General features: G+C 27.5%; 1 protein-coding gene across 3 annotated transcripts in view; it reads left to right on the plus strand.

Annotated features, from left to right (window-relative positions):
• The window catches only part of Ih (hyperpolarization activated cyclic nucleotide gated potassium channel Ih), a 633919-nt gene that overhangs the window by 489911 nt on the left and 129376 nt on the right, over nucleotides 1-14632 (plus strand). For all 3 annotated transcript variants that reach the window (XM_075359885.1, XM_075359888.1, XM_075359887.1), the window contains exons 3-4: nucleotides 1407-1543; nucleotides 6804-6941. In XM_075359885.1, the coding sequence (XP_075216000.1) occupies nucleotides 1407-1543; nucleotides 6804-6941 (275 nt within the window). The remainder of the gene's footprint in view (nucleotides 1-1406; nucleotides 1544-6803; nucleotides 6942-14632) is intronic.

Raw genomic sequence — 14632 nt, forward strand, 5'->3', positions numbered from 1 at the left:
TTAGACAACTGAAACCCTCAGGCCATGTTTATGTTTGTTGTGTGGCAGCTAAAGAAGGATATAAGGGTTCTATTTTTTGTTATGAGCTGTCCTTTATTGTTTGGATTGGTTCTGCTGAATCCAGGGCTGTTTTTGTTTATATTTTATTTAAAAATAGATAAATATACTCAATCTGTGTTTCTATTTTCAATGTACTGCAAATATTCGAGAGTAATTTTTACTCAATACAAAAATTTCAATTATTCTTTAATAGAAAGTTCCTTTTATATTTTTGTAGTAAGTTTCTTTCGTATAAATTAATTTTAAGATTTTTAAGCAAAAATTGCACATTCTTTATGAACATTCATTATTTATTTTCATTCGTGTTTAATACTAAATTCTATAGAACAACAAATACCTACAACCCTATCTCAATCTGGTATTCAAATTATTTTCACTTTAAACTTCAAAAACACTCGTTGGAAAATTTGCAATTTTTGGAAATCCAAGGCAAGTAAGGTTTGTAAATATTTGTTAGTTGTTTATTTTAAATTTTATGCTGTCTTAATTTTATTAAAAAAAAAAAAAAAACATCATAGATCTTCGTTGCGGATTGGTAGCGTCTCGATCAGTCATCCGGTGGTAGGGACCACCGGATTGGAATCCTGATCAAACATGGCATTTTCTATAGCCTAAAAAAATTTCATTTTACCGTATTCCCACGTAAAAACTTTAAACTTTATGTAGTGAATTCATGAAATAAAAAATTAATTATATATAAATCATTTTATTTAAATTTTTTTTATGAATTTCCTGAAAGAATAAAAGTATTGTTGGCAATCAAAAAATTAATTTCTTTTCCGAAATCGAATATTTCTCTACATTTTTAAGTTCTTGAATAAAAAATAATAAATTCTTAATAAAATCAGTTTAGTTATACAAAATAACATAAGAGTTTTCTTTTTCAACGTATTTTTTTACAGATAATTAATTCGCCACAAAAGATGAGATCATGTGTATCATGTGTTTAAGAGATAACAACAAAAATTTTAAAGCTTATAAAACACTTTATTTCTCCCTGGAATTCAAACCGTAAAACCTTCTAGACGAGTAGTTGAGGTAATATGACTTGTAATCGCTGATTCAGCACCATTTATTGTTGTTTTTTTTTAAGATCATTCTATAAAGAAAATGAAATAAACGTGATTTTAAACTGAATAATTTGTTTATTTGAGATGGTTTAAAAAATAATATCCTGTCAAATTGTGAGATTACATTTTGAGCAATAGGTAGTATCATGTAAAATTAAGAAATAAATACTTATTCTGTACATTCTTTGCATTTTTAAAAATAAAATTTTTTTGTACTTGTGTAATGAAAATAAACAGACTTACTTTTAATGTAATTTTTTTTACTTTAATTTACAGGTATAATGCAGCAAGACAACGCTGAGCAAGTGATATTGGATCCTAAACTTATAGCCAAAAACTACCTAAAGACGTGGTTTTTTCTTGATCTTATCAGTTCCATCCCTTTGGATTATATTTTTCTTATATTTAATCAGGTAAATAAAATTTTATGTATTTTTAAAATTTATTCTATTGCATAGAACTTATTTTATTAAGTACTGTATAAATTTAGTTGTTTTTATTTAAAATAATGTCTACATTTAATAGAAATTATTATGGATAATTAGCAGAAAAATATTCTCCCCTGAAATATTGAATAAAATGTAAATTAATATAACGATTAACTACATAAAGATTTATTTCATAGTTTCTCATGAATTTATTCTTCGTAAAAGCCATTCATGTCAAAAGAAAAATCGGTCGGAGAGATTTGCACGCCATGGGGGTTTATAAATTTTTATCAGTTTTATCCTTTTTTTCATCTGGTTGAAAGGTGTTACACTTTTTTTCATTCCTCTGAGACGTTTATAAAAATATTAAACACCTTGTAAATATTAATGTACACATACATTAATGTATACATTAATAATCTATTAAGTAATAAGGATGTAAAATATCACACTTTCTATATATTAAAATTGATTAAATAGGCTATTTAATCAATCTGTACATTTTTAATTGCTTATTGGTCATTATGTTGTTACAAAGTGGGATGGAGTAACGATCTGCCCTAAAGTAAATATAATTTCTAAGTCAGGAATTTGAACAATTGTAATATGCTAAATTTAATATTCATTAAACTCAGTGATTTCTAATTCTTGTTTGATCTACGAGAAAAGAAGTGAAATATAAAACACTTCGCTGCAGATTGTAGGTGCTTTTATCTTTATTTTTTTTTTAAACTACTCCTAGATTATTTACTGTAGGTTTTTGCAAAATTTTTAAATAATTCCTTTATGCAATAGTTTTATTTCTTTTGTAATTGTACAGTTTACATTGTCGCAAATCTGCTGAATTGTATATCTGTATCAGCGTTCTTAACCTTTCTAATATACTTGTTTCAACATAAATCCTGGTAACGTTAAATCGGTATCAATACTGACAGTGAAAACGATATAAAAATTTCATCAAATTATGAACACACCCCCCAAGGAAGAATCAGAGGAAATTAATCATCCCTGAACTTCTTCCATTATCTTCGTACGCATGATTTTGACGAATATCGTGGACACCGCGTGCCACGCCTGTTCGGTCTGCAGCATAGTATTAACTCGTATTAACTTGGAAAACTGGATTCTACGAATAAAAATAATTTTTTTCCATCCTAGATAATAACAAATTATTAGTGGAATAAATGAAAATACTGCATCCCTTCAATATATATATAGATAGATAAATAGCAATCTCCAATTGAAAAAAAAACTTTTTCTAATGCAAATAAGTGAATGGGTTGTATGGTAATAATGTATCACGACCAGATTTATTTAGTCTTTTTTTTCGGTTATTCCACCTTCGGACAGGACCTGCTTTAATATGAACACACCCCCAAGGATGAATCAGAGGAAATTAATCATCCCTGCACTTCTTCCATTAACTTCGTACGCATGATTTTGACGAATATCGTGGACACCGCGTGCCACGCCTGTTCGGTCTGCAGCATAGTCTCTATGATGTTATCTGGGAAAGGCATTCCGAATTCTCTCAAGCATATTTTTCCCACAATAGTCACACTCTGCAGATGGTCCGAACTTCCGCGTGCACTATTACGGTTTAAAACACACGTGACCGGTGAGGAAGTGGGTCAACCTGTAGCCCGCTCTCCGTGGTTGCGATCCACCATCTCTGATCAGTGATCAGTCTGTAGGTACATCTGCTCTTCATCAATTGATCCCACAGATTTATTAAGTCCGAAGTTGTTAAACTGAGTTCCTTTTTTAGGAATTCCTGAACTTGTTCAGGCATTTCAGGAGTTCCTTGTTAAACTCAGTTCCTTATTCCTTATATACATATCCTGTAGATATGTGTGATTATCATTGAAATCGTTTACGCTTTCAGTATTTTTGATATCCTGTACCTAGTATGGATTGCGTTAGAAATCGATTTGAAGAAACAATATTTAAACTATGTATAACTGAAAGTAGGAAAAGACCACTTCCAAAACACCAAAATTGTAGGCGTACCTATACCTAATTATTTAAGCTAGACTGTCTATCTAGCCTACCTACATACTCTCCCTATATATATAAATTATATACATAATTTACATAGTAGACGTCATAGGTATAGCTGTATGGATTGATCTAATCTATTGGCTACAACTATAGTCAACTTTCTTCCGGGTAACGTCGTTTTTCTTTTCAGTACAATGGCAGGTAAACTAGTTATAGATATACCCTTGGCCTGCAGTTTGTTACACTGATGTTATTGCCATAAATGGGAAGAAAATGAATAAATCCATTTTGGAAATCAATAGGATCTCTAATTTTCATTTGCAGTAAAATAAAAATAATAATAAATTCAGTGAATCGTTACTGTTATAATTACGACTAATACTCCTTTCTAATTAAGACCTGAACCTGTAAGATTCTACTAAAAAAAATCAGTCTCAATTATGTCTTTGAAAAAAATGACCGCTGCTTTAATTCTTTTCCTGTTTTAAAACTATTGATTTTTAAAATTACGATATATCTTTTTATGTTTCCCTACTCTTGAACGTTGTTCCTAGTAGAATGAATTCTCTTCTGATAAAATGAAACAAAATCTTTGCTAAACATCCTCTGCTAGTGGAATATTGTATCTAGTTATCATCCTCGAAATTCTTGTATCACCCAACTGAAATATTTTCAGTTTTTCTTCAATAAACGATTATTAAAATTTTGCATATTCCATCAAACGTTTTGTCAATCAGTCCAACGCCGATCTCTTTTTGTACAGTAGCTGGAAGGAACCAGCCTATCAACAAGAATAGTGTCCCACTTTTACCACAATTCCTTCAATCTATGTTTACGGCCCTAGCAAATAATAAATCGATCTATTTTCTGCTTTCTCTTCACAAATTTGCTTACTTAAAAGAACCCGTTTGATAAAAATGTATAGGGCATTATATAGGACATTATTATAGGATTTATAAACCAAAGGTAACATTAAGGTCTGCTCAACCAGTAAAATTTAACTATCTTTTAGTGCTAAATACTACCATTTAGTGCTAAATGAATGTAATGTATGCTATAATAAAACCGGTTCTCAAAAGCGACAGGTTGTACAATAACGGTAGATTATAGAAATTTAATCTATGTTATTCAACAACATTTTTAATAGTTTTTCTTAACTAGTTCAGCACAACTAATCGTCAAATGTTAAGCTTTATTTTAGCTCAGCAGCACTGTGTATACAACCACTCGGTTACACGTATTATGTTAAAAAAAAATTTAGATGGGAAACATTAGGAATAAAATTATTTAATAGTGGGTGACGTTGCGATGAAAATGCCGAGCATAATTTTCTCTCTTTGGTTAGTGAAGTGACTAATAAAATAAATAAATAACTGCGATACATAATGACTTAAAGCAAATATTTATTATAACATTATTTAGAAAGAGGTCAAATTTAGTTTATTTTATTAACCTGAAATTAGGTGTATCTGATTATACAGTAATAAATTGTTAGATATTAAGTTAAATAATTTTGCCGTTTTTCTTTAAACATTGTTGACAATTTTGGGTCGTGCTCTTCTAATTTGCATATTTTGAACTTGTTTATTCAGTAAACTTACTTTTTCTATGTTTCCCATTGAAAGTAGAATCATACTGAACAAGCAGTATAAAATAACCAAACTTATTTTATAGTGGTCTGTGTGTCCTATTGTCCGCGTGCACGCGCGTTAATGTGTGTGTGTGTGTGTGTGTGTGTGTGTGTGTGTGTGTGTGTGTGTGTGTGTGTGTGTGTGTGTGTGTGTGTGTGTGTGTGAAAGAAAGAGAGAGAGTGTGTGTGTGTGTGTGTGTGTGTGAGAGAAAGAAAGAGAGAGAGAGAGTGTGTGTGTGTGTGTGTGTGTGTGTGTGTGTGTGTGTGTGTGTGTGTGTGTGTGTGTGTGTGTGTGTGTGTGTGTGTGTGTGTGTGCTGCACCGACTTATATATATGTATCGTTTAAGAATTTGTAGGGTGTAGTTCAGCCTTTTCTGATTTTTGTATGTAATTGGAACTTTGAGAATGGTCTGATAAGGTGACCTTCAGATTATTCATTCCCTGAAAAAGTGGAAAAATTAATAAATATTAAGAAATACGAGTAACATAAGATTTCTTAATAATATTTTTTTACAGTTTTTCTGACTGAATTTACATATTGGTTAATTAGAAAGTACCCTTAGAACACTAAGCAATTCCATTTGTTAATGGGTTTAACTGCAGCTTGTTAACTTGATCCTAGGGTAGGATACATGTACTAGATCGTGGATACCGGTGTTCTTGGTGGTTGGATTTCAATTAATCACACAGCTCAGGAATGGTTGACCTGAGTCTGAATAAGATTACACTTTATTTACCTTCATATATATCATCCCCATTCATCCTCTGAAGTAATACCTTATGGTGGTTCCGGAGGCTAAACAGAAAAAGAGACAGGTTAGGGTACAGCAGATTTATGGACGCAAGACGGTTTGTGTTCACGTGTCATGAAGATTAACAGTGGGCTTGTTTTTTCGTGGAAGAGATTGACAGTTTGATACCAGACAGTACAATTTATATTTTAACCTTATTGATTTATTGCCTTTAAACCACCTTTCTGTAGTCAGGGTTGATCCCAAGCACAGTTGATTATATCTATTTTTATTAGAACTAACTTAAAAATTAACCGGCCTGCAGATCCGATGGTTTAGTAAGCTATAGATTCAATCATTAGACCAATCAGGGATACAGTTGCCTTTGGACCCTGATTCAAAAAATTTATAGTAGATACGGACAATTCTAGAGAAGCATATAAGTCCATATTTGCTTTATAGTTAAAATTATTAAGTATATAATTATAAAGAAATTAAAAAGGCATAAACGGAGAGACGTGCGGCTGATATCCAACTCTACAACCTTTCGTGATATTGAGAAGGAAGAAATTAATAATCTTTTGCGTTACGGAAAAAACTGAGTTACTTCTCGGGAGAAAAATGGATTTTACAATTTTTTTCTCCATTAATAAGCTTCTGCCAATTAGTAGTTTATTTTTCCCGTAACCTACCGTTGAACTAAGTAGTCGGCCGCGCGTCTTTCTTTTTATTCTTGTTATCATAAAATATTTTTTTAGTTGCATGATGTTATTAGATCTATTCTACTTGTACGTATGTCTTTAAATATATCGGATGCTCTTTTTATGTTATTTGTGATGAAAAGTGAAATTTGTCAACGTTTTAATTTTTGCATGTTCGACAGGACTTCAGTGAGAGTTTCCAGATCTTACACGCGGGCAGAGCACTTAGAATATTGCGGCTTGCCAAATTATTGAGTTTGGTTCGACTACTTAGGTTATCACGTCTCGTAAGATACGTCAGCCAATGGGAAGAAGTTTATGTAAGTGAATATTTCTTTCTTTTTTTTATCGATATTAACAGTAATTGTGTGTGTTATTTTAATTAGCTCTCACCCGTGTTGCCGTCTTGATGTGCTTCAAGCCAGCGATGTCGTTGTCCATTTTATTGTCATTATTATTATTATAATTTATATTAAACGAAGATATTGATTCGGTCTAAGTATTTTTTTTTTTTTTTAATTACAAATTAATAAATATTTATTTTCAAGAAGTAGTTTTTTATATAGGTAAAGTATTTTTGTTTTATTTCTACTTGTTAACTAACAAAAATTTATTGATTTAATTTCTCCTTTTAAATATTATATATTTTAGTTGTAAAATTTGTTAACCTATTACAATCTCTAATTAGTTGCAAATCATTAACTAAATTTAATAAATCACAATAATAATAATAATAATAATAAAGAAGGTAGCTGATTGCGTTTTAATCGGAGTTGCTATCTAATGGCTAAACCAAAAAATCGTCCTCAAATAATATTTTTCTTGGTAATCATTAGGTTATTCTTTTTTTAACACAAAATAATAGATGTTAGAAATATTTTTTTCAAAAAACGCGTACGTTAAGATATATAGTAGGGGATAAATATTACAAAATTAATTAAGGTTTTATCAATTTTATATTTCGATTGCTATAAAAATATTACAGCAGTTTTAATGATTTAAATAAACATTTTAACTATATAATTTTTTTTTACGCTATAATTATATAAGCTTGAAGTTTATGCGTGGGATATGGAAATGGAATTTTTTTAATGTATGAAAAGTGCTATGTCTAGCCGGGATTCGAACTCGGTACCTCCGGATAAAAGGCCGAGACGCTACATTTCCATGCAATTTATTCTTAAAATAAAACCAAAAATGAATTTGATGATAGCAATAGAAAAAGAGCTGTTGAAACAAGCACTGTTTGATAATATAACAGGATATATTCTTTGAATCCAAACAAAATTCCTAGATAGACGGGATTTCGAAGGAACAATAAGTTAAAGAGTTAAAAGCTACTACGGAAAGGTAACCAAGTCTTTGGTTTCTGTAGTAACTATCTCTGTAAATGGCTCAGTTTTTGAGGTGTGCCAATCCAGAACAGTTTTTATATACTTATTTAATTTTAGTTGTTCGTTTTTTCCTAACCTTAATAAAAATTTACAAATTCATACGCAAATCTACGAATTGGGATGTAGTAAAAGTGAGAACAAGCTTTTTTTAGCGGATACTGGAAAATATATTGGTAGATCATTTGAACTAATCCAGCAGTCTGTGTTCTGGGATCTATTAAAAGAGTGCTATCACGATATTTAAATTAATACTAAATTATTAATTACAAATATTACCAGATTTAACTTATAATTAATTGGATTAATAAACTAATAGTTGTTTTAATTACATAAATTATTTTTAATAGTCAGTCTCAACTTTTATTTTTTTTGGTACAGTTCTGAGTAAAAAATGAAACAACCTATCGACATTGCAGTATTTTTATTAGAACGCTTTTATAAGATTTACCAGTCAATTTTTTAACAATAAAAATACACAAAAGTACAAATTTTAGGATTCAAACATTATTTGTAGTTCATGTACGCGTTACATAATTTATGTAATGATGCTTCATTAAATATAAACTAATTGTTTATATGCTCATCGCCAAAATTGTTGATGACCCTTTATTTTTTGTTAATTCCAGTTTTATTATATTAACACTTTTAATAATTATTTAATTATTAAATATCTGATGTTAAGTAAATTAATATGTTGAAACAAGAATTAACTTATGTTGCGGTACTATACGATGAATACCCTGAAAACCTTATACTATTTAATTTTTTTTAATTAGTACAGTTCATTTTATTAAATTGTGTATGAAATGTGAACTTTTCTCCGTGGAAGTATAAAAAAGTGTAATTATTTTAAAATTCAAAATTAGTTACAGGCATTATATTTTTGATTGCACACAGGAGAGTAACTTTATTTGGTGTGTAGTGTAATGTTCACCTACTTACCTATAAAGTAAGCACTTAAATATTTAAATTTATTCTCCTGAATTTCACCACGTGAAATAATTGACTATATGCGATTATAAAAATATATAAAATCCGATGGAGATTGACCAATTAATTGTAATATAAAAAAATAAAAGAATAGATTAAAATAGAAATTAATAAATGTTACGGTATATTTTTAATGTTAGGAACGAAGTAATCTTTCTATCAACGTTTTAAGAAAAGATAAATACTTGTAAAATAAATGACTTAAAAATGAAGAAAATTATTAACGTTTTAGTATAATTAGTAAAGAAAAACTAAATGTCCTCTTTTTATTTAGAGAGTTATATTATTATAAATAGATTCATTTTCATTAATAATGATTTTTTTTAAGCAAATTTTTTTTGTTTTAATTAGTAAAAATCATACAGATTACTATAACATATTATTTTACTACTTCTTGAATAATAAGTATTTATTAATATTTAAATTACACAATCGCTTCTTTTTTTTAAAAAGGCTAGTCACACTTCAATATTTCATAAATAGGCTACGTATTTATATGCTATAAACATATTGTTGTAAGAATATCTTCTTTTTTTTTAATTTTGTATTTATTTATGGAATTATTATTAAAAAAAAAAAATAATTATAAAAAATACTTTCAGTGTACTTGGTAATTACTATGGTTTAATAAAATTAACAAAAAATATATATATAATTATTTCCAGAAATGAATTACTGTTAATTATTTTATTTTTGGTTCATTATTTTATGAATAATACACGATGTATTAATATATATTTGTTGTAAGAAGTACATTACTTTAAAAAGAGAGGTTGTTAATTACATTAACGGAATTAAAAAAACCTAGGTTGATGAATTTTTTTGCACCCTTATTTATTATTTACAGTTTTTTAAATTACGTATTCAAATATAATTTTTTTTTAAATGTCTATTTTAGAAAATATCAATAAAATGTATTGTAATTAAATTATTGTTAAATTATTTATTTTAATCTGTTTAAATTATTTGTTTCAAAGGATTTTAAATTATTATATTTAATTTAAAAATAACATAACATTATGATATTCAATTCTTTTTAGCTTGTGCTGTCTTATATTTCTTTCAGCTCTTTCATCTTACATCACATCTCATCACTATCTTATGTTAATAAACATGTGTTTCATACTGAAAGGTAAAAATATATTTTATTATATATTTTTATTACATTTTTCCTACTTTTTTTCTATTTAATTTTCAATTTATTTATCTAATACATTTTTTATCATCTATAATTAACATTATTATATCTTGCTCATTAAATGTTTTTTTTTTTTTAATTTTTTATTTATTTCATCATTATGAAGAATTAATACATTTAATATTTTTTATTAGTACTTCAATAACCTGGATTATATTTTATTCATATTTATCTGGTATAGTAATGGTGTATTTGAATTCACAATAGAGATCCCCTTATTTTATATTTATTTTTGTATCTGTTGCGTTAATTAAATTAAATTGCAGTCGTAAATCTTTCAAAACGCAAATTGAAAACAAGATTGCTTAATTTTATTCCCCTTATATGTGTTATTTATTGTTTATGAGGTGTTATAGGTTTTCCCATATTTGTTTACGCTTTTTGTTTATTAATTTTCCTCTGTTAAACAATCTAATATTACAAACAACTTATATAGAATTTAATTTATATTATTTCGAAGTTAACCGAATTTTAAAGTTTAATTACCTTTTTATATCCAGTGATTTTTCACAGAAAAATTCTTTTTAAAATTAAAATTCTATTATTTTCGATTACAAATTTATTTACTTTTTCCATCTAATAATCACTTCCACGTTGAAATTCTAAGGAAAATACAATACATGCGATATTGGAAAAAATCACCTTTGAGTATCTACTTAAGTACTGTACTAAACGAATAGTTTACTTAATTCTGTAGTCTATATTTCATTATTTTAATAAGATAATAAAAAATAATTATTTTTTTTTAATTTCAGAATAATATTACAAATTGTGAATGATTTAATAACTAAGTTTCCCTAATTGTATACAAATCAGCACGAAAACGGATCAACCAGTTAATTAATCCATTCTGTTTTCCATCATTCCAGCCCAATTAATATCCATTCCATATTCCCAACCAAAAGGTTAACGTTTATTTGATAAATTAAACGAAGTGTCTAAAAAATAAAACTTACCGTTCATTACTCGACAATTTTCTTTCAATGAAATTTTATTTTCTTATATCGAATGAACAGAATGTTGTTAATGAATGTTAACTATAAATTTTTTGTAACGAGTGCAAAATAGAAGAATTTTTTGTTTTTATGTATTTCCATTATTTTTATCACTTTGAGGTACTTGTAATTTGACATGATTACTGAAAGCTTCGCCCAACTGTCTTGATTGGTTTGAATCCTTACATTAGTTCTTACTGATCTGATGACGTTCGCGTTCTTGATGCTCTGATTGGTTGAGCTGGTTTCAATTGGGTCATTGGTACAGGATCATTCCCCTACGCTGATTATACCAGTTACTTTCTTCTCCCGCGATGAAATCAAAGTAATTGATTTGTTATATATTTTCATTTTTTCTTTTTCTAATGTACATTTTAAACTTTACATTTTATGTATATTTAAAAAAACTAAAACTAAGAGAATTTAAAGGATAAATTTGTATAAAAGTTGTTCAGTTGTGTAAAATCAACTAATGAAACAAAATTCTGTTTCTGTTTTGAAAAAAGCAGTTAAGAGTTTATTTTTTTCAAAAGTTTATTTTTTGCGATGATTTTAACTGAAAATACGTTCGACGAAATATTATACTTTATAAAATATTTTAAACTTTAGTTACTTTGAATTATTTGATATGAAAAGCATAATATTTTTTATTGCAATCTATCATTGCTCGATACGTGATAATACTAATCTAATTAACTTTAAACTTTATACAATATATTGAAATTTACATTGAATGAAGGAAGTATATTTTTATTAAAATAGCATTAAATTATTTCAGATTAATTTTTCACTTAGATTTTTAAACCTAAAATTACATCGAAGTATTTTAATTTGTTTAGCTTGTCAGTATTTACGATTACTGAATCATTCATGTCGGTTTTTCTGATCTTATAACAGTTTATAATATTTTATAATATGAATTAATATTTTAAATAATTATGATACAGTTTTATTTTACTTTTTTATAACTGCGTTATTCGGTCACTGTTGTTTAATTAACGGGACCGTATTATGAGAGGTGATCGGCCTAAAACTGGAAGAGGCATAATGCTGAACTTTTCTTGAGGTTATAACATAGTGTAAGCTAGTATATTTAACTAAATAAAACGATCTTCTTCGCTTCTCTTGTCTTGCAATAACTTATTATACATTAACATTGATATGTTATCATCGGATTGTTTTTTAACTGGTATTTTTGAATATTTTCTTTTTGAGGAAGTAGTATTTTATCCAACTGGCATTTTATGGATTTATTTTGCTCTCACTGGATTGAAAAAAGCTTCTTGGACGATAAACGGGTATCTCTTCTCCTCCACTAGTGTACAGTAAAGATGTACCAGCTCTACAGGTTCTGGAATCTTTCTTATAAATGTAGTGTCAGATATTCATCCATAAAACTGAAGATATGAAAGAAGGAATCAAAGATTAAAAAAAGGGTAGGCTTATTGAGAAATCAATCCCGTTCGCCAACTCTGGAGTTCAAAGATTTTTTTACCTGGATGGTAACATCACATTATCGATTAATGAATCTGTTTTTACCAGTCTCAACATGTGTGATGTAATAAAAACTTGCCTCCCTCCAATAATGCAACAGCTGTCAAAGAAAAGGTACAACCTTGTACCTTTGATAAAAAAATAACCTCGTCCATCCCTCTGTACTACAGGGTGTATGTAAGGAAATATCCTCGTGAACTTTAAGCCATTCAACCACGTTAGAGGTGTATATTACTAGTTAAAATATTTGAATTATTATTTTTTTAATAATTTTATGTAACTTTTATAAAAACTTTGAAAAAAGAATAAAAGGACAAGAATAAAAGAACAAACTTGTACAATAACAAGATTTTTTTATTTTCTCGACTGGATATTACAGATTATCTCTGTTAGTTTTTAAAAACGTATTTAGTTTTGTTATGATATTTAATAATTGTAATCGATGGACAATGTTTTTACTTGCTAAAAATGCAAAACCATAGATTAGAAAATAAAAAAAAATGTTTTTTTTTTGGATTTTCACAAGATTTATTTAAAAAATCACAGTTGTTTCGATATACAATACCTTTCTAATAATATTAAACTAAACCAGACACCTAACTGATACCGAACCTATCAAACAGGATACTAAAAACTACTAAGAATACTAAATACTAAATGCTAAGAGCACCAAACCTACCAAACAGAAGTTTTAAACTGCTACTAAAAATACTAAATATAATATTTTTTATGACTTCAAGTCATTTTGCTTGGAGATTATTATCTCATATTATGAGATAATATGAGATATCTATATTATCTCTTATCTGAGATATCTCTTTATGTTTTATCTCATATTTTTATTATTAGAGGATTTACAATGAGATATCTAAAGTTATTGTTAAAATTTATTAGCAATAACATATGGCTGTTTCACTGGAATGCTTTAAATTATGTTAATAAAATAAATGTTTTAGTATAATTCAAAATAGTATTTTATTTATTAGTAAAATGAATTTGTTTGAAATTTATTTTTCAAACTAATCTAAAAGTGTTAAAATCACTTTAAATTAATTAAAATCACTTTTAGTTGGTCTAAAATAATTTGTTACGATTATTTTAAATCAAATTTTTCTGTGATCATTTTATTTTCATATACTTATGCAGATTAAGCTTACCTACTATTTATTCAATCTTTATACGTCCTAGTTTTAATTTTCTGTTTGTAACACCTAAGGAAGGTACTAATTGCCGAAAAAGCTGTTATTTTTTTAAATAAATCTTGTGAAATTCAAAAAACCTATTTTGTGTTCATTTTCCAATCTGTATTTATATTTGTGTTTTTAAATATATGAATATATTTTCTTCTTTATTTTTGTAAGAATATTCAAAGAGACTAACTGAGTACGTATGTCATTTCTGAACAATATTTATGCCCTGCACTAGACATTATATATTTGTCTTCTAGTTTTAAGTATACTACTGAATACTGAATTTGAATACTAGCCCAATGATTTATTGCAGTATAAATTAACTTTCCTTCGAAGGCACTTATTCGTAACAGATTTATTATTCATGCCTTTTCAAGATATCTGTTGTTTTGTTATTTGAATGAAACATTTACTTTTCTGGAGTAGAATTTATATTTTTTAAGAAATAGAATTTTGTTACGATGATTTTAAATCAAAATTTTCTGTGTCTACTTATTTTGTTAGCATATATTTATGCATATTAAATGTACCGTCGTATTTATTTAATCTTTATACTTTTTAAAATTTCCTAATATTTTACTATTTTCCAGAATATCCCTAATGTACTCGTAGTAAGTTTTATTGTATTTTTTTATGATTTAGATTAAATGAATTTCGTATCTTTTCTCATGGAAGTTTTGGTAATGATTTTAAATTTTCATAAACTTTTAAATTCAATAGTTTAAAAAAATAGAACTTCTCGTATTACAT

The sequence above is a fragment of the Lycorma delicatula genome, chromosome 3, assembly GCF_047948215.1.
Source record: "Lycorma delicatula isolate Av1 chromosome 3, ASM4794821v1, whole genome shotgun sequence".
NCBI lineage: Eukaryota > Metazoa > Arthropoda > Insecta > Hemiptera > Fulgoridae > Lycorma > Lycorma delicatula.